Raw genomic sequence first — 24,080 nt, forward strand, 5'->3', positions numbered from 1 at the left:
CGACTTTGAGCTCTCTCTAGATTTTCTCAGACCAAGGGCAAGACTGCTGCCATTCTTTTTTTTTTTTTTTTTAATGTAGATTGTGAGCCCCACGTAGGGCTCACAATGTACATTTTTTTTCCCTATCAGTATGTTTTTGTTTTTTTTTTTGGAATATGGGATGGAAATCCATGCAAACACGGGGAGAACATACAAGCTCCTTGCAGATGGCTTTTTTGCCCTTGGCGGGATTTGAACACCAGGACCCCAGCGCTGCAAGGCTGCAGTGCTAACCACTGAGCCACCGTGTGGCCCCCTTAGACTGCTGCCATTCTATCCTGCATACTGGCAAGATGCTCTATTACACTTCTGTATGGAGTGTTTTCCTGTTCCCAGGTCTCCTTTGCGATGTCAAGCAGGCCTCTAAGCTGACGTCCATAAACCAGCTCAAAAGGTGAAAACCCGGTAGAAGAACGTGGGTCCTCCCGTATAGCAAACAACAGGTACGGGAACAGGCATCTCAGTCTTGACCGACAACTTTCTTGAGCATTCCTTTTAGAGTTTTGTTGAACCATTCAACGAGACCATCGGTTTGGGGGTGATAAACCGAAGTCCGTATATGTTGGATTTTCAGCATTTTGCACAACTCCTTCATAACCTGTGACATGAACAGAGTTCCCTGGTCTGTTGATATTTCTTTTAGGATGCCAGTCTGTGTGAACATCAGAATGAGTTCTCGAGAGATTACCTTAGCTGTGGCGGCTGTCAGGGGTACTGCCTTAGGGTACCGGGTGGCATAATCTAAAATTACCAAAATATATTGGTGTCCCCGGGAGGACTTTGGCAGCAGGCCCACTATATCCATGGCCAATCTCTCAACCACCAACTGTTCTACTACCTCCCCTCTTATTTTGTCTACTCGGTACAACTTATTATTTATAACAGACATGTGAGGATATTCATTCTCAGCTCCCATAAATTTGGGCTTTCCATCAAGCACCTTAACATTTTCCCACCCCCTAGTCAAGGTGGGATCCTGCAGTTGAGCAGACTCAAAATTGCCCCAAGTGATGTCCATGACAGGTAGATCATCTTCCCCTTCTGTATCTTCCGCCTCCCCTGCCATCGCTAACAGAGGAAAACTTTCCTCACTGCAATATTTGGTGTACTATGACCAGGATCCAACGGCAACAGAGTTCTCCAATCAGGGTCTTCAGGGCTCTCATCAAAGTTCACAGAGTCACTTGTCGGCGTCTCTGTCACCAGATTCGGTCTGGGGTTGTCCACACGGTCAACAAGAGACCCTTGGTGACTCCATAAGAGACTTCCAAAAGAGGGGAAAGTCTCTCCCTAAGGTCACACTATGTAGAAGTGATTTAACAACCCCCACTTCATGGGTTTGAGTTTCACAGGGGGTCTCGAACTACCGTATTTTCCGGACTATAAGGCGCACATAAAATACTAGAATTTTCTCAGAAATTGCAAGTGCGTCTTATAGTCCAGTGCGCCTTATATATGGATCTGTCCTACCTCTAATGGAAGTTGCAGAAACTCAATTTGAAGCTGTCTCTTCCCCAATACAACTGGTTGGGTCCCGGTCGTGCTGTCGCTGGGCTCTCCGCCGCGCCAAAGTGACCGCTCCGTGACTGCTGCACTCTGTGGCGCGATGTTAGGACAGCGTCCGGCCATGTTGGCTGCTGGCCGTGCCCCCTCGCTGCCTTACGTGTTCTTCACAGCAGTCTGTTGTGTGGGCGGGGCCTGGGCCGCAGCCCCACCTAATTTGTGTCACACTGGAGAGCTGGGAGCGCATCATCCCCCGGAGCTGCTGCTGCTTCTGTCCCCTGTGTCTCACACAGAACAGAAGCAGCAACAGGCGCCTTATAGTCCGGTGCGCCTTATATATGAACCTAGATGCCTTAGCAGGCTTTTACTGCAGGAGCGCCTTATAGTCCGGTGCGCCTTATAGTCCAAAAAATACGGTATACTAGGGCGTTCAGATATTCGCGGGTCTCTCCGTGGATGCACACAACCTCAACCCGATTTCCAGTTGAAGTGTCAGGGTCCGCCAGACTAACATGCACTAGTATTACTAGACTTCCAGAGTCAAGTAGGGCCTTCACAGCATAACCAGCAATCTTCACCCAGAAAATGTGCCTATCTTTGTCAGTTAGAGACTCTGTCAGTCCCACTGGACTAGCAAAGAGTGACATTCTTCTGGCTGAGCTGCAGTCCATTGGTTCTTGGGTCAGGGGACAGTTGGCTGCAATATGTCCTGGCCCTTTGCATCTCCAACAGTAGATCACAGCAGTCTTCCTGGTGGAGTCATGGGTCGCGTCTGCAGTCTCTCCCCAGAACTTTTGTTACCGGATCCCTTCACTTCAACTTCGGGTTGACAGTTGGGGAGCAGGGCCTCTCTGCTCCAAGCTACGACCTTACTTGGAGATTGAGCTGATTTTTGAGGCTGGGCAGTGGTCGACCCTCGTGGACAGTTTTGAAACAGGTCTTTCGTTGCCTGGTACCTCTTCACAAGGCTTACCAGCTGATCAGCGTCTCTGGAGTCTGCCTGTCCAACCCACCTCTGCAATTTTGGCGGTAAGGACCGTATGAACTTGTCCATCACTATGATTTCTGTAATCTTAGCTAGAGTGTGAACTTCAGGCCGTAGCCATTTCTTTACTAGGAGTATCAGGTTGTGCATTTGTGATTGTGCTGGGGAATCCTCTGAAAAAGTCCATTGCTGTGCCGTTTGAGCCCGTACATATACATTCACCCCTAAGCGATCTATGATCTCCAAAGCTGGTGGTAACACAGAATCCTATATAGCTGTAAGAGGATACAGATATAGCGCCTAGAACACTAGGAACCTCACTAGCAGGCTAATAAGGCCCAGATTGTCAGAAAACTGCCCACTATATGCAGCCCGCACCGGAAGTGGCTCCCGCGATAAGTAAATATCCCACACCGTGGAATAAAAAAAAGCCACCGCCCTGCTTATCTCTCCTGGAGAGGGCTAATAGACGTGCTCACCTCTAAGGGACCTTAAACCGGCGATAAAACGCTGTAAGATCCTTATTCCCGGCGAACCAGAAGTGCATACTCTGCAACCTTCCCCCCCTCGCCACAGGGGAGTAGGCCACAAGGTTACAGACAGGCCGAGTCAGAAGGGGTGGGCCTAAGCACTACCCAGAAGCGCACAGCTGCCTCTGGGAATCAGGCTGCGACCAGGCCTAAGGCTTCACCCAGCACGGCCAAGCGCAGGCCACCCAGCAGCAAACACCATAGGACGCACACTAGGAATGTGCCGTCCCTAGAGGAAAGGGCCCTACCTCAGGCCCTGCAACTAACCTCTCTCTCCCCACAGGAAGAAGAAGAATAACAAAGAAAGAAAAGGAGGGCCAGGACCCCCACCAGAAACAGGAGCGGGGAAAAGGTAAGGGAATAACCCTTTTTAACCTTGACCCCCGGCCTCCAGGAGGACACAGAGTCCTCTCCACCTGTCCTCCGTCACAAGACAGAAAAAAACATGCGGGGGGAGGTCTCTGTGCCCTCTTATAGGGCCTAGTCAAGCATGTATAATTAATCACTAATTAAAAATTCTGCCTGTCCTACCAGAACACAGGGGCAGAAATACCCCATATTGTGCTGCTGGTAGGGACAACAGGGAAATTAATATATAAATAAGGGGAAAGTTGTGAAAGCCACGAAAAGACGACAAAAACATTCTAAATAATTGTATTTTATTTTAAACTAAAAACAGATTTACGGGTAAAAGGTCTCTCACTTTCTGTACAGAAATATTCTGTTTCTTGTGTGAATTCTCTCATTGTACAAATTAACAAATATAAAATGCACCCGCAAAAACAAAATAAAAACTAATTATCATATTCTTATTATTTTTGCAGTTTTGGGTTTGCTCTTTTATGTGTCTACTTGGTATCAACTCACCAAAATTGCAAAAATAGGAATTATAATGGCAAATTCTAATAATAAAGTTATTTTTTATAATTTGTGCACTTTTCTCCTTAGACTTCTTTAGACAGTTGGTACAATTGGTTGTTATTGACGCCTTCCTCTAACTTATAGAGGTGCCGCCATTTTATTGGTGTTGCAAATTTCGTGATTTCACGGCAAGCTCTTTCCCGCCTTCAGGATATGATGTGGTCTTTAGTCGTGAGACAGCTCTCGGTCAACAAACAATTTCTTGTCTTTAAGAAAATCCCATTTTGATAAAGGATCAAAGATCTTCTATGGTGGGTCAAGGAAGAGGCTGTTCACATAACTGTAAACGAGGAGTTTAGGGTGAACATCTGCCTCAAATACCTCTTCACTTCCGCCCCTCTGGCATCCCGTGGTAGAAAGTAGAAGCAGAGCAGAGCTTTGGCATTCCACTAGGACATAGGATTAGGTAAATGGGGCTCATCGGGGGCGTCTCGCACCGCAGACTCTGTGGCTGAGTCAGGTTGGGTTCTCACTATTGCTTGGTTTCCATTCTGGAATTCTGTCCCCTGAATCCGCTTATTGTCTATGGGGTCTTCTGGTTTTGGCAGGTAACCACTTTTTATGCGATTTGGGTTTCTGTTTTTCGGGTCCCCAAGCGGACCTACAACATCCTACAATGTCTCCTGTGTGAATTCTCCCTTATATGACAAGTCCAAGCAGACAAACAAAAAAAGTACACACCCAAAATTTCCAAAAAAGAAAACCATGAACTTTTATTAGTTATTATTTTTATTATGACTTTTGGGGTTGCACTTTTTATGTATATTCTTGGACTTCTTAGATATTTGGTACAATTTGTTCTAACTTATCGCAGCGCCTGCCATCTTTGATTTTGCTGTAGGTTTTGTGCTTTTACTGCAAAACGTTTCCCACATTCAGGACATGAAAATGACTTTGTCCCTGAGACAATTCTCTGACGTCTAATACAATCTGACTGGCCTGTAGAGCGTTCCCGTTCCCCATGTTGTGAACATAAATGTAGGACTTGTCTCCTGTGTGAATTCTCTGGTGTTCCAGAAGTTGAGATTTCACAGTGAAACGTTTCTCACATTGTGGACACGAAAGCACTTTCTCCACTCGGTGAACAAGTCTCTGATGCTGGACCAGATCTGCGCGCTGGGGAAACTCCTCGTTACATATGGAACACACCACCCGCTTAAAGTGTGATTGCTGATGTTTGACACATTCGGATTTCTGAATGAATCTTCTCCCGCATACCGAACAGGAGAACGGCTTCTCCCCCGTGTGAATTCTCTTATGTCTGGAAAGATGTGACTGCACCGTAAACTTTTTCCCGCATTCTGAACATGAAAATGGCCTCTCCCCCGTGTGAGTTCTCTGATGTCTGGTAAGATCTTGCTTTTGCTTAAAGCTCTTGTTACATTCTGTGCATGAGTACAGCCGCACTCCTGTGTGAATTTTTCTATGTGAGGACAAATTTTTTTTCAGGGCAAAAGACTTGTCACATTCTGAACATGAATATGGCTTCTCATCTGTGTGGCACCTCATATGTTTCGTAAGATGTGCTTTATAAATAAATAGCTTCCCACATTCAGAACATGTAAATATCTTCTTCCCCTTTTGACCTTTTTGATTTTTACCACCTTTTATGTTATTTTTGCCTTGTGGAATATTTTTCAAGGAAGCTGAAGATTGGGCTTTTTCAGGAGGATCAGACAGCAGATCTTTGTGGGGAGAAGTTGCGGATATCTCTGGGGTGTTGTTGCGCTCTTCACATGGCTCTTGCTTGATATCACAGTCTTCAACTTTAACAACTGAAGATATCTGTTGTCCCTCCGAGCTCCTGTGACAGAAATCTGACAAATATAAAACTTGTTTTATTATTTTCAAATATTAAAGTGGTTTTGCAGCTAAAAATATTGATGACCTATCCTAAAGAGTGAGGGTCCGACATCCAGCACCCCTATTGATTATCTGTTCTCTGCAGGAGGGTGGGGTCAGGCAGGAGCAGAAAAGGGGGGGGGCGATTCTGAGCTCTGACACTGGCTTCCTCTGATTGGAGCTCTGAATCACGCCCCCTGCCTGACACCGCCCACCTGACAGTACAGAGCTTAAATAGCACATCAGGCATCAAAACTAACTGTGCTTGTTGCTCAGGAATGGTGGGGGCTAGAGAGAAAATTCCAACTGAGCTGGAATCAGTGGAGGGGTGGCTATTAACAAATGGTAAGAACTAAAAGGGGAATATACACAGTGCAACAGGTGACGTAGCAGGAAGGGTTTTCTGCTCACCTGTATATACATCTTCTTTAGACTCCTCATCTTCACTCCCATCTGTCACCAAATCTTCTTTTACCACCAGGTCCGTCAGATCGTTACTGTTCAGCTCTATATCCTGAGAAATAAATCAGGTGAAGTTGGCGGAGAGTTTTACATAACCAAAAAAGATAAAGGGATTGTCCAGATCATCAATATCCCTAAATAAAGAGATTGTCCAGACCCCGCACCGACCAGCGGATTTGACGCCAGAAGCTGCATACAAGGTAATGTAATGGGAGTGGAGTGGCAATTCTCCAGATCCACCATGTACATCTCTGCACACTGTATACAGCTTGTGGCTATAAAAAAAAACTTTGGAAAAACTGGCAACTCTCCGAAGGATAATTCCATAAAATGCAACTTTTAATAAATCATATTAAGAAAAATACAAAAAGTGAACAAAACAAGTGAGGATTTTGCAAAGAAGAAAATGAACACAGAGCATTAAGGCCATATTTCACACAACCAAAATTAGGCCAAGAAATACGGCCCATGTGTTGGCTGGACTACGGCTCATAAGGACAGGACTCAGAGTCATCTACAGCACTGTGCAAAAGTTTTCAGCAAGTGTGGAAAAATGCTGCGCAGTAAGAATACCCCAGAAATAGAAGAATTAATAGGTTATTTCTGTGAAAGATGATCCGGCCCCCACAGATATAGCCCTGATCTCAACATCAACCAGTCTGTCTGGGATGACATGAAGAGATTGGAGATTGGACGGATTGGAGTCTACATCCACAGAAGATCTCTGCTTAGTCCTCCAAGATGGCGGCGGGAACAACCTCACTGCCGAGTTCTGCTAAAAACTGTTTGCAAATACCAGAAGAACTGATGGAAGGCAAAGGGTAAAGGTCACACCAAATACTGATGGGATTTATATTTCATAAACTATTAACCCTTCTATTTCTGAAAGCATTCTTACTTTGCAGCATTTTCCCACACCTGTCTAAAACTTTTACACGGTACTGTATGATGCGAGGAGACCCTGCCTCACCACAGGACTGTGATAGGGGACTGAGACTGTGGCAACAGATGACTACGAGACTGAGAGTCCTGATCATATGAACCATGGCTGGACCATGTGGCCGACACACAGCCCCATCATGGTCGTGAGAAACCGGCCTTAAACCCCATCTACTCATCTTAGCGATATCTCCATCTACCTGATCTTCTGGTGAGACTTCTTCCTCCTTACAACCCTGTGGTAGAAGAGGACTGGGACATCTCTCCGGGGTTGTCCTCTTACTGGATCTACCTGTAGGAAACACAGACAGGGACTGAATTCATTCTGTACATACAAATAATGGAAGTCCATCTGTACAGTGGCGTAACTACCGGGGTAGCGGCTGCCACAGGGCCCGGGACCTTAGGAGCCCAGCGACAGCCGCTACCGCTGCGTTTTGTTTTTCTTACTAGGCCGTTACCGGCTGGAGTCACTCCAGCCAGTAACGGGCCCTATTTACTTACCGATCCTGGCAGGGGCCGGGATCAGTAAGTGAAGCCGCAGGCCCCACAATCACTATTATTATACTCGGGGGTCTTTTCAAACACCCGAGTACAATGATCGGAGGCCTGGGAGAGGTAGGAGAACATAAAAAACACAGTAACTTACCTCTCCACGCTCCATACAGGCATCGGGCCTAGTTGTGTAATGTCCCTGACATCACTTGAACGGGACCTGTGTCCCGACTCATGTGACGTCCTGACATAATTGAAGATGGCCAACACCATGGAGGACTGCAGCGGAGCCGGGGATAGGTAAGAGACAGTGGTTTTTATGTTTGTATCCCCCCCTCCATCTCCAATTATTATACTGTGGGGTCTGAAAAGACCCCACAGTATAATAATTGTTCATTTTGGGGCATAATACTGAGTATTGGGGCCACTATCCACTAAGGGACATAATACTGTGTGCAGGGGCCACTATGGGACATAATACTGTGTGCAGGGGCCACTATGGGACATAATACTGTGTGCAGGGGCCACTATGGGGCATAATACTGTGTGCAGGGGCCACTATGGGGCATAATACTGTGTGCAAGGGCCACTATCCAGTATGGGGCATAATAGAGCGCGCAGAAATGCGAGGGGGGGGGGTCGGTAGAGGTCGCCAGTGTTGGTTGGGGGGGGAGCATGTCAAAAGTTCACCACGGGGCCCTGCCATTCCTAGTTACACCACTGCATGTGCATGTAGTCATGTCTATTACCTGGTGATATGAGGGACCGCTGATCCTCCATCATGACCTCCTTGTACCGATCCTTGTGTCCTTCTAAATACTCCCACTCCTCCATGGAGAAATAGACAGCGACATCCTGACACCTTATAGGAACCTGACAACACAATGATACAGTCATCACCCCGACCCCTCCAGTTACTGTATAAAGTCCCAGCATTCCCAGCAGTGTCACCTCTCCAGTCAGCAGCTCCAGCATCTTATTGGTGAGTTCTAGGATCTTCTGTCCATTGATCTCCTCCTGTATCAGGGGGTGAGGGGGAGGCCCCGGGATTGATGTAGGGTTTCTTCTACAATCTTCAGACACAGGAGCCTGACAGCGCCCACTAGAGGTCTTCTTAACTACTGTGTAGTCCTGTTCATGGAGAGAAATTACAGATCACTACATACATGTCCAGAGTCCATCTCCTCTACAGCCATGTCTGTCTGTTATTACTATAGATAAGTATGATGTAATGATGACATCATCAGAGTCTCTCACCTCTCCAGTAAGCTGGTACAGGATCTCTAGGGTCAGGTTGAATATGGCCTCCGCCACCTTGTTCCTGTCCATGTCCATCCTTGACAGTTCAGCCGGGACCATGGAAGATGACATCAAAAGATAAGAATATATTGTAGGAACCTAAAATGGGAAGAAGATGAAAAAATGTTAAAAACACCAGAAAATACCCTGGAAAAAATTATCATACTAAGCAACATGTATGGATTAGAGACATGTAGGTGGGGACGTCCACTTTTGGGTAGAGTTGTTTTTCTAAGTTATGCCCTTCTTTGGGATTTGGAAATGCTGAATTTGTCTGGATTGTTTGGCCCCTTTACATTCCCATGTGTCCCTGTGATTAGATTCCTAAAGATAAGACAAGGCCGGACCCGAGGATCTGAACAACCATTATTTGTAAACAGTCCACGAATAGCGAAACGCTGCTAAAACACAATCCCAAAAACACAATCCCAAAATGCTTGCTCTTAATAAATTTTTTACTTGCCCTCATGCCTTGGTGTCTGTTCACACAGGGTGTAGACTTGTTGGATTTTTCATGGGATTTGCAGGCAGAAAATTACGGCAGCAACAAAGTGAATTAATTTATTAAGAATTCTCGCTCGCCTACCTTTGGGTAGAGTTATTTTCGCAAGTTATGCCCTTCTTTGGGATTTGGACATGCTGAATTTGTCTGGATTGTTTGGCCCCTTTACATTCCATGTGTCCCTGTAGTTAGATTATTAAGGATAAGACAAAACTGTTCCCGAGGATCTGAACAACCATTATTTGTAAACAGTCCAAGCAACAAAGTGAAAGAATTTTTAAAGAAATCTTGCTCGCCGGCAGCGGAAATTGACCCGCGGTGTGATTATTTTTGGAGGATTTTCAACCTGTACATTCCGTGACAGAATTCTGCGTCTTGTGTGAACACATCCCGATAAAATGGAATAGAAGAGAAATATCACACCCAAAAGAAGACCAGACAAGGAGACGACACAGCGACAACCCAACAGGCTTCACTATACGCCAACTTTCACCAGTGGTCTCCCCAATATGGCGTCACATTCACAGATATAACCAGACTGATAAATGGATGGAGGACATTATACTGGGGCAAATGGAGGAGGCAATTAAACTGCGGGGGATTAAGAGGGATATTAAAATGGGGACAACTGGAGGGGGACATTAAACTGTGGGAGTAGCTGGAGGGGGATCTGTTTGCCTCTAGTTGCCCCCAGTTTCATGTCCCGCTTCAGGTGCCATTAATTTATTGCCCCCCTCCAACCACCCCCACTGTTAATGCCCCCTCCTGCTGCCCCAGTTTCATGTCCCCTCTAGTTTCCGCCAGGTTAATCTGGGGCACCAGGAGAGGGACGTAATACTGTGGGGCAGCTGTAAGGGAACATTATAATGTGGGGACATATAGTGTACAGGTGTCTGTAGGAGGATTATACTGTGTGGGGGCACATGGGGGGAAAAATGGATTATAATGGGCGGGGTCAACACAGAAGTGGGTGGAGCTAAATGTGCATAATGTGCGGTGCATTGTGTCCCTCTTTCTGTCCTGTGAGGTCTGTCTACCCCTGCCAGTGACCGCGCAGACTGTGCAACTTACCCCGACCTGCTGAGCTGCATCTATGTGTGCACAGGACCTGCAGTGATGTCATGGTCATGTGACCAGGCACATACACAGGAGGAGGCGAGTGATCACATGATCAGCACTGTGTGCTATGTGCATGTAGTTGTACTGAAGGTGTGAATGCAGCAGAGCTGTGTGTGCAGTGTCTGTAGGGCTGAGCTGTGTCTTTGTAATGTTCATATAGCAGAGCTGTGTGTGTAAGGCTCATGTAGCAGAGCTGTGTGTGTAACATCCATGTAATCCTTGAGTCTTCCCGGGGAATATTTTTCTTAGTTTTCCATAAGGTTTGGTTATTTGGGCATTAGATAAAGATGTCGCCGGGGATATCGCCCACTTGGGCTGTTCCTGCCGTCAGTCGGAGCTGTGGATACAGGTGTATGTTCACACGCAGCAGATTTGTTGTAGTTGTTTCTAAATCGGATTTGCAGAAATCCATGTGAATAACAAAACCTATTCAGGGGGAAGAAACGGAGGCTGCTGGGTGTGAACAGGCTTCAACCCTTTACAGACACAGGCTAGTTTGGGGGTTATTATTTTTCCCCTTTTTGGTTGATGGAGCTTTGTGAGGGCTTATTTTTTTGGGACAAGTTGCAGTTTGTATTGTGCTATTTAGAATAGTAGTATACAGTCATGGCCAAAAGTTTTGAGAATGATACAAATATAAATTTTTTTACAAAGTCTACTTCAGTTTTTCTAATGGCAATTTGCATATACTCCAGAATGTTATAAAGAGTGATCAGCTTAACAGCAATTACTTGCAAAGTCAATATTTGCCTAGAAAATGAACTTTATCCCCCAAAACACATTTCAACATCATTGCAGCCCTGCCTTAAAAGGACCAGCTAACATCGTTTCAGTAATTGCTCCATTAACACAGGTGTGGGTGTTGATGAGGACAGGGCTGGAGATCAATCTGTCATGATTAAGTAAGAATGACACCACTGGACACTTTAAAAGGAGGCTGGTGCTTGGCATCATTGTTTCTCTTCTGTTAACCATGGTTATCTCTAAAGAAACATGTGCAGTCATCATTGCACTGCACAAAAATGGCCTAACAGGGAAGAGTATCGCAGCTAGAAAGATTGCACCTCAGTCAACAATCTATCGCATCATCAAGAACTTCAATGAGAGAGGATCCATTGTTGGCAAAAAGGCTTCAGGGCGTCCAAGAAAGACCAGCAAGGGCCAGGACCGTCTCTTAAAAGTGTTTCAGCTGCAGGATCGGGCTACCAGCAGTGCAGAGCTTGCTCAGGAATGGCAGCAGGCAGGTGTGAGTGCATCTGCACACACTGTGAGGCGGAGACTCTTGGAGCAAGGCCTGGTCTCAAGGAGGGCAGCGAAGAAGCCACTTCTCTCCAGAAAAAACATCAGGGACAGACTGATATTCTGCAAAAGGTACAGGGAGTGGACTGCTGAGGACTGGGGTAAAGTCATTTTCTCTGATGAATCCCCTTTTCGATTGTTTGGGACATCTGGAAAGCAGCTTATTCGGAGAAGACGAGGTGAGCGCTACCACCAGTCTTGTCTCATGCCAACTGTAAAGCATCCTGAAACCATTCATGTGTGGGGTTACTTCTCAGCCAAGGGAATCGGCTCTCTCACAGTCTTGCCTAAAAACACAGCCATGAATAAAGAATGGTACCAGAATGTCCTCCAAGATCAACTTCTCCCAACTGTCCAAGAGCAGTTTGGCCATCAACAATGCCTTTTCCAGCATGATGGAGCACCTTGCCATAAAGCAAAGGTGATAACTAAATGGCTCAGGGAACAAAACATAGAGATTTTGGGTCCATGGCCTGGAAACTCCCCAGATCTTAATCCCATTGAGAACTTGTGGTCAATCATCAAGAGACGGGTGGACAAACAAAAACCTACAAATTCTGACAAAATGCAAGCATTGATTGTGCAAGAATGGACTGCTATCAGTCAGGATTTGGTCCAGAAGTTGATTGAGAGCATGCCAGGGAGAATTGCAGAGGTCCTGAAGAAGAAGGGTCAACACTGCAAATATTGCAACGCTGCATTAACTCATTCTAACTGTCAATATAAGATTTGGTTATTCATAATATGATTGCAATTCTATTTCTGTATGTGATAAAAACATCTGACAAACACACAGAAACCAGAGGGCAGCAGATCATGTGAAAATAGAAGATTTGTGTCATTCTCAAAACTTTTGGCCATGACTGTACATGCCGCATCCCAGAGCGCTACTGCTTTGTGTTTGTCTATTGTGCCTCTGGGTTATGTTGATATGTCCCGTCCTTTATGTTCTGTCTTATGTTATTGTTTGCAGTTTTCCCTTGTTAATTTCCTCTAATTGTTCAAACCATAGCATTGGTTCAGTCCTGGTCAATCAAAGGCCATCGGGCGGGTTGTAGGAGACTCTAGTCTCTATAGTGACCATTGGTCCTCAGAGTTGAGATGAGTTCAGTCTAGCATTTAGTGCAGTACAGAGTGCAGAGCACCCAGCAGCTGGACAGAGGCCCAATGGCTAGCCTTGCAGCCTTCAAGGAGGATCATCTTCTGCCCCAGGCTCAACTATAGACAGGACTAAGCAGGGAGTTGCTGCTGTCTGGAATATTGGATGTTATCTGTGCTGTGCCAGGAGGAACAAGAGAGGACCCTGACAGGAGGAACAAGTTCAGGCTCAGTCTATAGGTAACCAGACCCCTGCCAGGTCTCCTGCACCATTATTATCAGCATCTGGGGGAGACACAAGAGGAGGAGCAGTGGTGGAGTATACCATAGAGCTGGCACATCCCTATAACCAAGGCTGGAGGATTGGATAATGTTGTATTACTACCCCCATATGATAGCTGCCGTTTACTTCTGTTCCAGTTGCCAAAATAAACTGTTACCTGTTTCACTGCATCTCTGAACTTCTGAGTTGTACCTGCCTCACCATCAGGGACCTTCCAACCAACAGCACTCTGCGTCAGAGAGAAGAGGTCCCCTACCCAACTGGAAGCGCCCCGGGGGAACTACTACCACCACCGTCAGGTAGTGCTGCAGGACACCCTCAGCAGTGGCTGGCTAAGGAGCGGCTCTAGAGTGTACTCGGCCTAGCAGGTGGCACATCATCCATCACTACCACTCCCATCCTCTGAGCTGTGGCATACATAAGATGGCAGGAAATCCTTCAGGACTCTGCAGGCAACTGCTACTGCTGCACCCCCCATATCTTGCCCCTGACAATAGAGCAGCCCCTGATCCTTTTTAAAGGAGGGCTTAAATTCTGCCAGTACTCACCCCATCAAAGCCACGACTACTACAAGCAGCTCCGACCTCTATCACACGTTGCTAACATATTTGGGCATATTCGTCAATAGAAGTCCAATACTTGTTTTACATTTACGCCAAAATTTATGGTGCACGACAGTTACGACGTTTATGAACAGTGCGGGACAGAAAGAGCAGAAGAATACGGCACATGTATGAGACTGGTGTGAAGTTCCCAAATATAAAATGGCGTAAGCTTAGGAATTTACATCGATTTACTTTGTGTGCCAGAAATTCCCGTCATGTGCCCCATATTTGTCTCCTCAATAAGTGAGAGAGGATTTGGTTTTGCTTATGTTGTAGGTTTTTTGATACGTGAACCGAATATTTGGTCTGTACGGTCTACGAGTTTGTCTACATTGTATTGTGCCAAAATTGTTTGTACAAAATTTGTCTCCGGGTGAAGCTCGACACGTTTAGTCGGATGATATTTGAGTCAGAATTTTGGAGCTTCGTACGACAGATTCATAAATATTTCTTAAACTGTGACCGGGATTGATCGGGTAAGACAAAGAGAAATAGATAAATGTGCCCCAATGTCCTCCAGTCATTGGCCGAGCCCCTCGTGGTGGAGGAGACACAAATATTTCCATCTTGATCAAGTCTTCAAAAGTTCCCAAATCTTCTACTTCAGTAAAAGCAACAGCCATGAATTTATATATAAATAAGGGGAAAGTTGTGAAAGCCACGAAAAGACGACAAAAACATTCTGAATAATTGTATTTTAATTTTTTTTGTAAACTGAAAACAGAATTATGGGTAAAAGGTCTCTCACTTTCTGTACATGAATATTCTGTCTCGTGTGTGAATTCTCTCATTGACACATATAAAGGGCACCCTCAAAAATAAAAAAAACTAATTTTATTACCATATTCTTATTATTTTTTCAATTTCGGGTTTGGTCTTTTATGTGTCTACTTGGTACAAACTCACCAAAGAAGAACAAAATTGCAAAACTAAGAATTATAATGGCAAATTCTAATAATAAAGTTGATTTTTATTAATATTTTCAGCTTTGTGCACTTTTCTCCTTGGACTTCTTTAGACAGTTGGTACAATTGATTGTTATTGACGCCTTCCTTTAACTTATAGAGGTGCCGCCATTTTATTGGTGTCGCACATTTCGTGATTTCACAGCAAGTCCTTTCCCGCCTTCAGGATATGACGTGATCTTTAGTCGTGAGACAGCTCTCGGTCAACAAACAATTTCTCGTCTTCAAGAAGATCCCATTTTGAGAAAGGATCAAAGATCTTCTATGGTGGTTCAAGCACCTTCTTCTTCACTTCCGCCCCTGTGGCATCCTGTGGTAGAAAGTAGAAGCAGAGCTTTGGCATTCCACTAGGACATAGGATTAGGTAAATGGGGCTGATCGGGGGCGTCTCGCACCGCAGAATCTGTGGCCAAGTCAGGCTGGGTTCACACTATTGCTTGGTTTCCATTCGGGAATTCTGTCCCCTGAATGCGCCTATTGTCTACGGGGTCTTCAAGTTTCGCAGGGTCACCGCTTTTAAAGAGATTTAGGTTTCTGTTTTTCGGGAACCCAAAAAATGGAAACGCAAGTGCAGGTGTGAACCTAGAGTTAGCCGTATTGTTTCAGCATCCTACAATGTCTCCTGTGTGAATTCTCCCTTATACAACAAGTCCAAGCAGACAGATGAAAAAAGTACACCCCCAAAATTGCCTAAAAAGAAAACCTGAAATTTTAGTATTTATTATTTTTATTACGACTTTTGGGGCAGCACTCTTTATGTATATTCTTGGACTTCTTAGATATTTGGTACAATTTGTTCTAACTTATCACAGCGCCTGCCATCTTTGTTTTTGGTGTACTTTTTGTGATTTTACGGCAAAACGTTTCTCACATTCAGGACATGAAAATGACTTTGTCCCTCAGACAATTCTCTGATGTCTAATACGATCTGACTGTCCGGTACACTGTCCCCGATGTTCTGAACATAAATGTCTCCTGTGTGAATTCTCTGGTGTTCCAGAAGTTGAGATTTCACGGTGAAACATTTCTCACATTGAGGACACGAAAACACTTTCTCCACTCGGTGAACAAGAGTCTGATGCCGGACCAGATCTCCAAGCAGGCGAAACTTCTCATTACATATGGAACATGAGAGTCGGTTTAAGTGTGATTGCTGATGTTTGATACATTCTGATTTCCGAATGAAAGCTTTCCCGCATTGTGAACAGGAGAACGGCTTCTCCCCCGTGTGAATTCTCCTATGTCTGACAAGATGTGACTGCACCGTAAACTTTCTCCCGCATTCTGAACATGTAAATGGCCTCTCTCCTGTGTGAATTCTCTCATGTGTGACAACGTCCGTTTTCATGGTGAAACCTTTCCCGCAGACTGAACATCGAAACGGCTTCTCTCCTGTGTGAGTTCTCTGATGTCTGATAAGACCGTGCCTTTGCTTAAAGGTCTTGTCACATTGTGTGCAAGAGTGTCGCTCTCCTGTGTGAGTTCTCTGATGTCTGAGAAGACCGTGCTTTAGCTTAAAGCTCTTGTCACATTCTGTGCACGAGTACGGCCGCACTCCCGTGTGAGTTCTACTATGTGAGGACAAACCTGATTTCACGCTAAAAGACTTGCCGCATTCTGAACATGAATATGGCTTCTCTCCTGTGTGGCATCTGAGATGTTCCATGAGATGTGTTTTATTACTAAGATGCTTCCCACATTCAGAACATGTAAATATCTTCTTCCCCCTGTGACCTTTTTGATTTTTACCGCCCTTTATGTTATTTTTGCCTTGTGGAATAATTTTCAAGGAAACTGAAGATTGGGCTTTTTCAGGAGGATCAGACGGCAGGTCTTTGAGGAGAGAAGTTGCGGGTATCTCTGGGGTATCGTTGCGCTCTTCAGATGGCTCCTGCTTGATATCACAGTCTTCAGCTTTAACATTTGAAGACATCTGTTGTCCCTCCGAGCTCCCGTGACAGAAATCTGACAAATATAAAAGTCATTTTATTATTTTCAAATGTTAAAGTGGTTTTGCAGCTAAAAATATTCATGACCTATCCTAAAGAGTGAGGGTCCGACATCCAGCACCCCTATCGATCTGTTCTCCACAACTGATACACAGAGAATGGAACAGGAAGCAGATAGCGCTGTTCTATGTGTAGTGGCAGAACGGAGTCATTGTAGTTTAGTTCCTCATCAGTATCAGATAGGTCGGGATCTGACATCCGGTCCCTGCACTGATCAGCTGTTTCATCGGCCGGCAGCAGCTTTGCGCGGTTGCAGTTCCCTGGTGCAGCACTTTATGGAGCACTGTACACTGTATACTGCTTCCTACCCTGTGCACTGTAGTGGTGAAGATGAAGAACTACAGCTTTACACCAGTCATATACTTTCAGCAGCCGAAACTGCTGATCAGTGCACAGTCCGGGTGTCAGACTCCGACTATCCTGAGGACAGGTTATTAGTAACAAACCTTTGTGGGGCTCGGACAACCCCTGTAAGTTGTATTTTCACATCCCTACTTTAAAGGCCCAGTGCACGTTATTACCTATAACATTATCCCATTTTCAGCCATATTGAAAGAACTTTCACCACTTCCAACAAGTCCAGCTCCTTACATGAATTAATACCCGTCCCTCCACTGATTCTGGCACAGTTGGAATTTTTTCTCTCTCGCCCCCACCAGTCCTGAGCAATCAGTGCTGTTAGTTTTTGTGCCTGATCTGCTATTCAGTCTCTGTACTGTCAGGAGGGTTGGGGTCAGGCAGGAACAGACAAGGGGGTGCGATTCTGAGCTCTGACACTGGTTGCCTCTGAATAGAGCTCTGAATCACGCCCCGTGCCTGACACCGCTCACCTGACAGTACAGAGCTAATATAGCACATCAGGCATCAAAACTAACTGCGCTTGTTGCTCAGGAATGGTGGGAGCTAGAGACAAAATTCCAACTGAGCTGGAATCAGTGGAGGGGCGGCTATTAACAAATGGTAAGATCTAGAATTGGTGGAGGTGGTGAAAACTCATCCTTAATCTGCATTTCAGATAAAAGGGGAACATACAGAGTGCAGCAGGTGAAGTAGCAGGAAGGGTTTTCTGCTCACCTGTATATACGTCTTCTTTAGACTCCTCATCTTCACTCCCATCTGTCGCCGATTCTTCTTTTACCACCAGGTCCATCAGATTGTTACTGTTCAGCTCTATATCCTGAGAAAAAAAACAGGTGAAGTTGGCGGAGAAGTCTCTGGGAGAGTTTTACATAACCAAAAAACATAATTAAAGGGATTGTCAAAGATTCACCAATATCCTTAAATAAAGAAATTGTCCAGGTCATAAATATCAGATCGATGAGACATCCAGACCCCGCACTGACCAGCGGATTTGACGCCAGAAGCTGCATACAAGGTAATGTAATGGGAGTGGAACAGCAGTTCTCCAGATCCACCATGTACATCTCTGCACACTGTATACAGATTGTGGCTATGTATACAAGACTGAACACAGGGCAACCAAAATCAGGCCAAGAAATACGGCCCATGTGTTGGCTGGACCACGGCTCATAAGAACAGGACTCACAGCATCAGAGTCATCTACAGCACTGTGCAAAAGTCTTCAGCAAGTGTGGAAAAGTGCTGCGCAGTAAGAATACTCCAGAAATAGAAGAATTAATAAGTTATTTCTGTGAAAGATGATCCGGCCCCCACAGATATACAGATATAGCCCTGATCTCAACATCATCCAGTCTGTCTGGGGTGACATGAAGAGAGAGACAGATCGGAGCAAATCTACATCCACAGCTTAGTCCTGTTTAGTCTTCCAAGATGGCGGCGGGAACAACCTCCCTGCCGAGTTCAGCCAAAAACTGTTTGCAAATACCAGAAGAACTGATGGAAGGCAAAGGGTAAAGGTCACACCAAATACTGATGGGATTTATATTTCATAAACTATTAACTCTTCTATTTCTGAAAGCATTCTTACTGTGCAGCATTTTCCCACACCTGCCTAAAACTTTTACACGGTACTGTATGATTTGAGGAGTCTCTGCCTCACCACAGGACTGTGATAGGGGACAGAGACTGTGGCAACAGATGACTACGAGACTGAGAGTCCTGATCATATGAACCATGGCTGGACCATGTGGACGACACACAGCCCCATCATGGTCGTGAGAAACCGGCCTTAAACCCCATCTGTACATCTTAGCGATATCTCCATCTACCTGATCTTCTGGTGAGACTTCTTCCTCCTTACAACCCTGTGGTAGAAGAGGACTGGGACATCTCTCCGGGGTTGTCCTCTTACTGGATCTACCTGTAGGAAACACAGACAGGGACTGGATTCATTCTGTACATACAAATAATGGAAGTCCATGTGTATATAGTCATTTCTATTACCTGGTGATGTGAGGGGCTGCGGATCCTCCATCATGACCTCCTTGTACCGATCCTTGAGTCCTAAATACTCCCACTCCTCCATGGAGAAATAGACAGCGACATCCTGACACCTTATAGGAACCTGACAACACAATGATACAGTCATCACCAGACCCCTCCAGTTACTGTATAAAGTCCCAGCATTCCCAGCAGTGTCACCTCTCCAGTCAGCAGCTCCAGCATCTTATTGGTGAGTTCTAGGATCTTCTGTCCATTGATCTCCTCCTGTATCAGGGGGTGAGGGGGAGGCCCCGGGATTGATGTAGGGTTTCTTCCACAATCTTCAGACACAGGAGCCTGACAGCGCCCACTAGAGGTCTTCTTAACTACTGTGTAGTCCTGTTCATGGAGAGAAATTACAGATCACTACATACATGTCCAGAGTCCATCTCCTCTACAGCCATGTCTGTCTGTTATTACTATAGATAAGTATGATGTAATGATGACATCATCAGCGTCTCTCACCTCTCCAGTAAGCTGGTACAGTATCTCTAGGGTGAGGTTGAATATGGCCTCCGCCACCTTGTTCCTGTCCATGTTCATCCTTGACAGTTCAGCCGGGACCATGGAAGATGACATCAAAAGATAAGAATATATTGTAGGAACCTAAAATGGGAAGAAGATGAAAAAATGCTAAAAACACCAGAAAATACCCTGGAAAAAATGATCATACTAAGCAACATGTATGGATTAGAGACATGTAGGTGGGGACGTCCACTTTTGGGTAGAGTTGTTTTTCTAAGTTATGCCCTTCTTTGGGATTTGGAAATGCTGAATTTGTCTGGATTGTTTGGCCCCTTTACATTCCCATGTGTCCCTGTGATTAGATTCCTAAAGATAAAACAAAGTCGGACCCGAGGATCTGAACAACCATTATTTGGAAACAGGTCACACACAGTGAAACACTACTAAAAGACAATCCCAAAAACACAATCCCAAAATACTTGTTTTTAATAAATCTTTTGCTTGCCCCCAAGCCTTGGTGTCTGTTCACACAGGGTGTAGACCTGTTGGATTTTTCATGGGATTTGCAGGTAGAAAATTACGGCATCAACAAAGTGAATGATTTTTTAAGAAATCTCACTCGCCTGCAGCAGAAATTAACCCGCAGTGCGATTACTATGAATTGATTACCTTTGAATTCCATGACAGAATTCTGCGTCTTGTGTGAACACATCCCGATAAAATGGAACAGCAGAGAAATATCACACCCAAAAGAAGACCAGACAAGGAGACGACACAGAAACAACCCAATAGGCTTCACTATACGCCAACTTTCACCAGTGGTGTCCCCAATATGGCGTCATATTCACAGATATAACCAGACTGATAAATCTCCTCTACCCATACGTCCCAAATTCTGTGAGACATTCCTGGATTCATGGTCATGTCCCGCAGTCCCGGTCGGCAGGAGGTATGTCCCTCATCTGTGTCCGGAGTACAGTGTTGAATGAAGCAGGAGTTGTCGGCACAGCTCCTGCTTCCCCGCTGTGCTCAGGTTCTAAGCGCGATGTGATGACGTCACTCACATCGTGCCTGCAGCTACCGAGAACAGACTGAGACTGCAGACAGAACGGCAGGGGATCGAGGAAAGGTGAGTATCAGTGTTTTTATGTTAAACTTTGACGACAAATTGAGGGGGAACATGAAACTAGGGGCAGAGATGGAAGGGGAACATTATACTGGGGGCAGAGATGGAAGGGGAACATGAAACTGGGGGCAGAGATGGAAGGGGAACGTTATACTGGGGGCAGAGATGGAGGGGAAACATTATACTGGGGGCAGAGATGGAAGGGGAACATTATACTGGGGGCAGAGATGGAAGGGGAACATTATACTGGGGGCAGAGATGGAAGGGGAACATTATACTGGGGGCAGAGATGGAAGGGGAACATTATACTGGGGGCAGAGATGGAAGGGGAACATTATACTGGGGCAGAGATGGAGGGGGAACATTATACTGGGGGCAGAGATGGAAGGGGGACATTATACTGGGGGCAGAGATGGAGGGGGGAACATTATACTGGGGGCAGAGATGGAAGAGGGACATTATACTGGGGCAGAAATGGAAGGGGAACATTATACTGGGGGCAGAGATGGAAGGGGAACATTATACTGGGGGCAGAGATGGAAGGGGAACATTATACTGGGGGCAGAGATGGAAGGGGAACGTTATACTGGGGCAGAGATGGAAGGGGAACATTATACTGGGGCAGAGATGGAAGGGGAACATTATACTGGGAGCAGAGATGGAGGGGGGACATTATACTGGCACAGAGATGGAGGGGGGACATTATACTGGGGGCAGAGATGGAGGGGGGATATTAAACTGGGGGGGATTAAGAGGGACATTAAAATGGGGACAACTGGAGGGGGACATTAAACCATGGGAGTAGCTGGAGGGGGATCTGTTTGCCTCTAGTTACCCCCAGTTTCATGTCCCGCTCCAGCTGCCATTAAAGGGGCTCTATCAGCAAAATCATGCTGATAGAGCCCCACATATGCGTGAATAGCCTTTAAGAAGGCTATTCAGGCACTGTAAATGTTATATTAAACTACACACACACACACACACACACACACACCCCCCCCCCCCGTTTTAAAATAAAACCCTAACACAGGATGTGATAAACTTACCCATCGTGCACGGTGGGCGGGCATTCATGGTCCGCCGTCTTCTTCAGCCTTGCCTCCTCTTCCTGCGATGTCCTCGGGTCCCGTCTTACTCGCGAACTGACATTGATAAAAAATGGCGTGGGCGCATCGCAGTAGCATGCTGCTTCTACTATGGCTACTGCACATGCGCCATTTTTTTTATCAATATCAGTTCACGAGTAAGACGGGACCCGAGGACATCGCAGGAAGAGGAGGCAAGGCTGAAGAAGACGGCGGACCATGAATGCCCGCCCACCGTGCACGATGGGTAAGTTTATCACATTCTGTGTTAGGGTTTTATTTTAAAATGGGGGGGGGGGGTAGTTTAATATAACATTTACAGTGCCTGAATAGCCTTCTTAAAGGCCATTCACGCATATGTGGGGCTCTATCAGCATGATTTTGCTGATAGAGCCACTTTAATTTATTGCCCCCCTCCAACCACCCCCACTGTTAATGCCCCCTCCTGCTGCCCCAGTTTCATGTCCCCTCTAGTTTCCGCCAGGTTATTCTGGGGCACCAGGAGAGGGACGTAATACTGTGGGGCAGCTGTAAGGGAACATTATAATGTGGGGACATATAGTGTACAGGTGACTGGAGGAGGATTATACTGTGTGGGGGCACATGGGGGGAAAAAAATGGCTTATAATGGGCGGGGTCAACACAGAAGTGGGTGGAGCTAAATGTGCATAATGTGCGGTGCATTGTGTCCCTCTTTCTGTCCTGTGAGGTCTGTCTACCCCTGCCAGTGACCGCGCAGACTGTGCAACTTACCCCGACCTGCTGAGCTGCATCTATGTGTGCACAGGACCTGCAGTGATGTCATGGTCATGTGACCAGGCACATACACAGGAGGAGGCGAGCGATCACATGATTACTTATTACTTCATTCCCGAATTCTCTATGGCAACATTTACCTTTATAAGATAACTGCTGCCACCTAGTGGTGCTCTCTGTGTATATACTAGAAATGGATTAGATGTCATCCTGTCTGTCTCCTGTGGTACCCATCTTTCCTGGGATCAGATTAAGTAGCAGTCCCCAATGATCAGGCATCGTCTTCCTTTGGTTATCCTGCTGGAGGGGCCACCAATGAACCGATCCCCCCGTGTCTGGCCATGAATCATAAATCCACTCTGTGTAATAAATGGAGACTCCGAGGAGGTGTAAAAATAGGATTAAAGCAGGATACTTGGTCACTGTTCAGATTCGTTGCTTTGAAAGTTCATTTTATTTCTCATTAATGTACACTTAGCCCCATCTTGACAGAAAAAAAAACAACAGAAATGTAGATATTTTTGAAAATTTATTAAAAAAACAAAAAACCTTAGGGTGCATTCACACTACGGATACGCTGACTGATTCTGAACGTTAAAAGACATTCAGAATCAGCGCGTATAAAGCAGTTCCCATTCATTTCTATGGGAGTCGGCATACGAGCGCTCCCCATAGAAATGAATGGGCTGCTTTTTTTCTCTATGTGCAGTCCCATTGAATTGAATGGGAAGTGCTGGTGTGTACGGACCGGAATGAGCTGAGCTAGCCAAACAAATGGGCACTTCCCATTCACTTCAATGGGAGCGCTCATAGAGAAAAAAGCAGCCCATTCATTTCAATGGGGAGCGCTCGTATGCCGGCTCCCATAGAAATTAATGGGAACTGCTTTATACGCGCTGATTCTGAACGTCTTTTAACGTTCAGAATCAGTCAGCGTATCCGTAGTGTGAATGCACCCTAAAATATCACATGGTCATAAGTATTTAGCCCCTTTGCTCAGTATTGAGCATTTGCCCCTTTTGAGCTCGTACAGCCAGGACTCTTCTTGGGAATGATGCAACAAGTTTTTCACATCTGGGTTTGGGGATCCTCTCTAGTTCCATCAGGTTAGATGGGGAACGTTGGTGGAGGCCATTTTCAGGTCTCTTCAGAAATGCTCAATTGCATTGAGGTCGGGGCTCTGGCTGGGCCAGTCAAGAATAGTCACAGAGTTGTTCCGAAGCCGCTCCTTTGATATTCTTGTCTTTGGCATTTATTTTCCACCTTAGGTTGTGGCCAAAATGGGTAATGAATGCAGCAGATTAAGACATATGGACATCATGAATTGATGACAGATAAGATTCTGGACCA

The 24,080-nt window shown here is 45.7% G+C and overlaps 1 protein-coding gene across 1 annotated transcript in view; it reads right to left on the reverse strand.

Annotated features, from left to right (window-relative positions):
• Positions 1 to 22,760, reverse strand: part of LOC142198462 (uncharacterized) — a 41,505-nt gene extending 18,745 nt beyond the window's left edge. Inside the window, 19 exon segments of the mRNA XM_075269498.1 lie at positions 326 to 461; positions 515 to 1,147; positions 1,965 to 2,239; positions 2,344 to 2,775; positions 3,007 to 3,017; positions 4,835 to 5,795; positions 6,232 to 6,334; positions 7,422 to 7,513; positions 8,466 to 8,589; positions 8,668 to 8,847; positions 8,974 to 9,114; positions 14,353 to 14,635; positions 15,741 to 16,851; positions 17,970 to 18,072; positions 19,085 to 19,176; positions 19,260 to 19,380; positions 19,458 to 19,637; positions 19,764 to 19,904; positions 22,728 to 22,760. Coding sequence (XP_075125599.1) covers positions 326 to 461; positions 515 to 1,147; positions 1,965 to 2,239; positions 2,344 to 2,775; positions 3,007 to 3,017; positions 4,835 to 5,795; positions 6,232 to 6,334; positions 7,422 to 7,513; positions 8,466 to 8,589; positions 8,668 to 8,847; positions 8,974 to 9,114; positions 14,353 to 14,635; positions 15,741 to 16,851; positions 17,970 to 18,072; positions 19,085 to 19,176; positions 19,260 to 19,380; positions 19,458 to 19,637; positions 19,764 to 19,877 — 5,092 coding nt within the window. The 5' untranslated portion in view covers positions 19,878 to 19,904; positions 22,728 to 22,760.
• Positions 22,761 to 24,080: the final 1,320 nt, after the last annotated feature.

Source organism: Leptodactylus fuscus, chromosome 3 (assembly GCF_031893055.1).
Source record: "Leptodactylus fuscus isolate aLepFus1 chromosome 3, aLepFus1.hap2, whole genome shotgun sequence".
NCBI lineage: Eukaryota > Metazoa > Chordata > Amphibia > Anura > Leptodactylidae > Leptodactylus > Leptodactylus fuscus.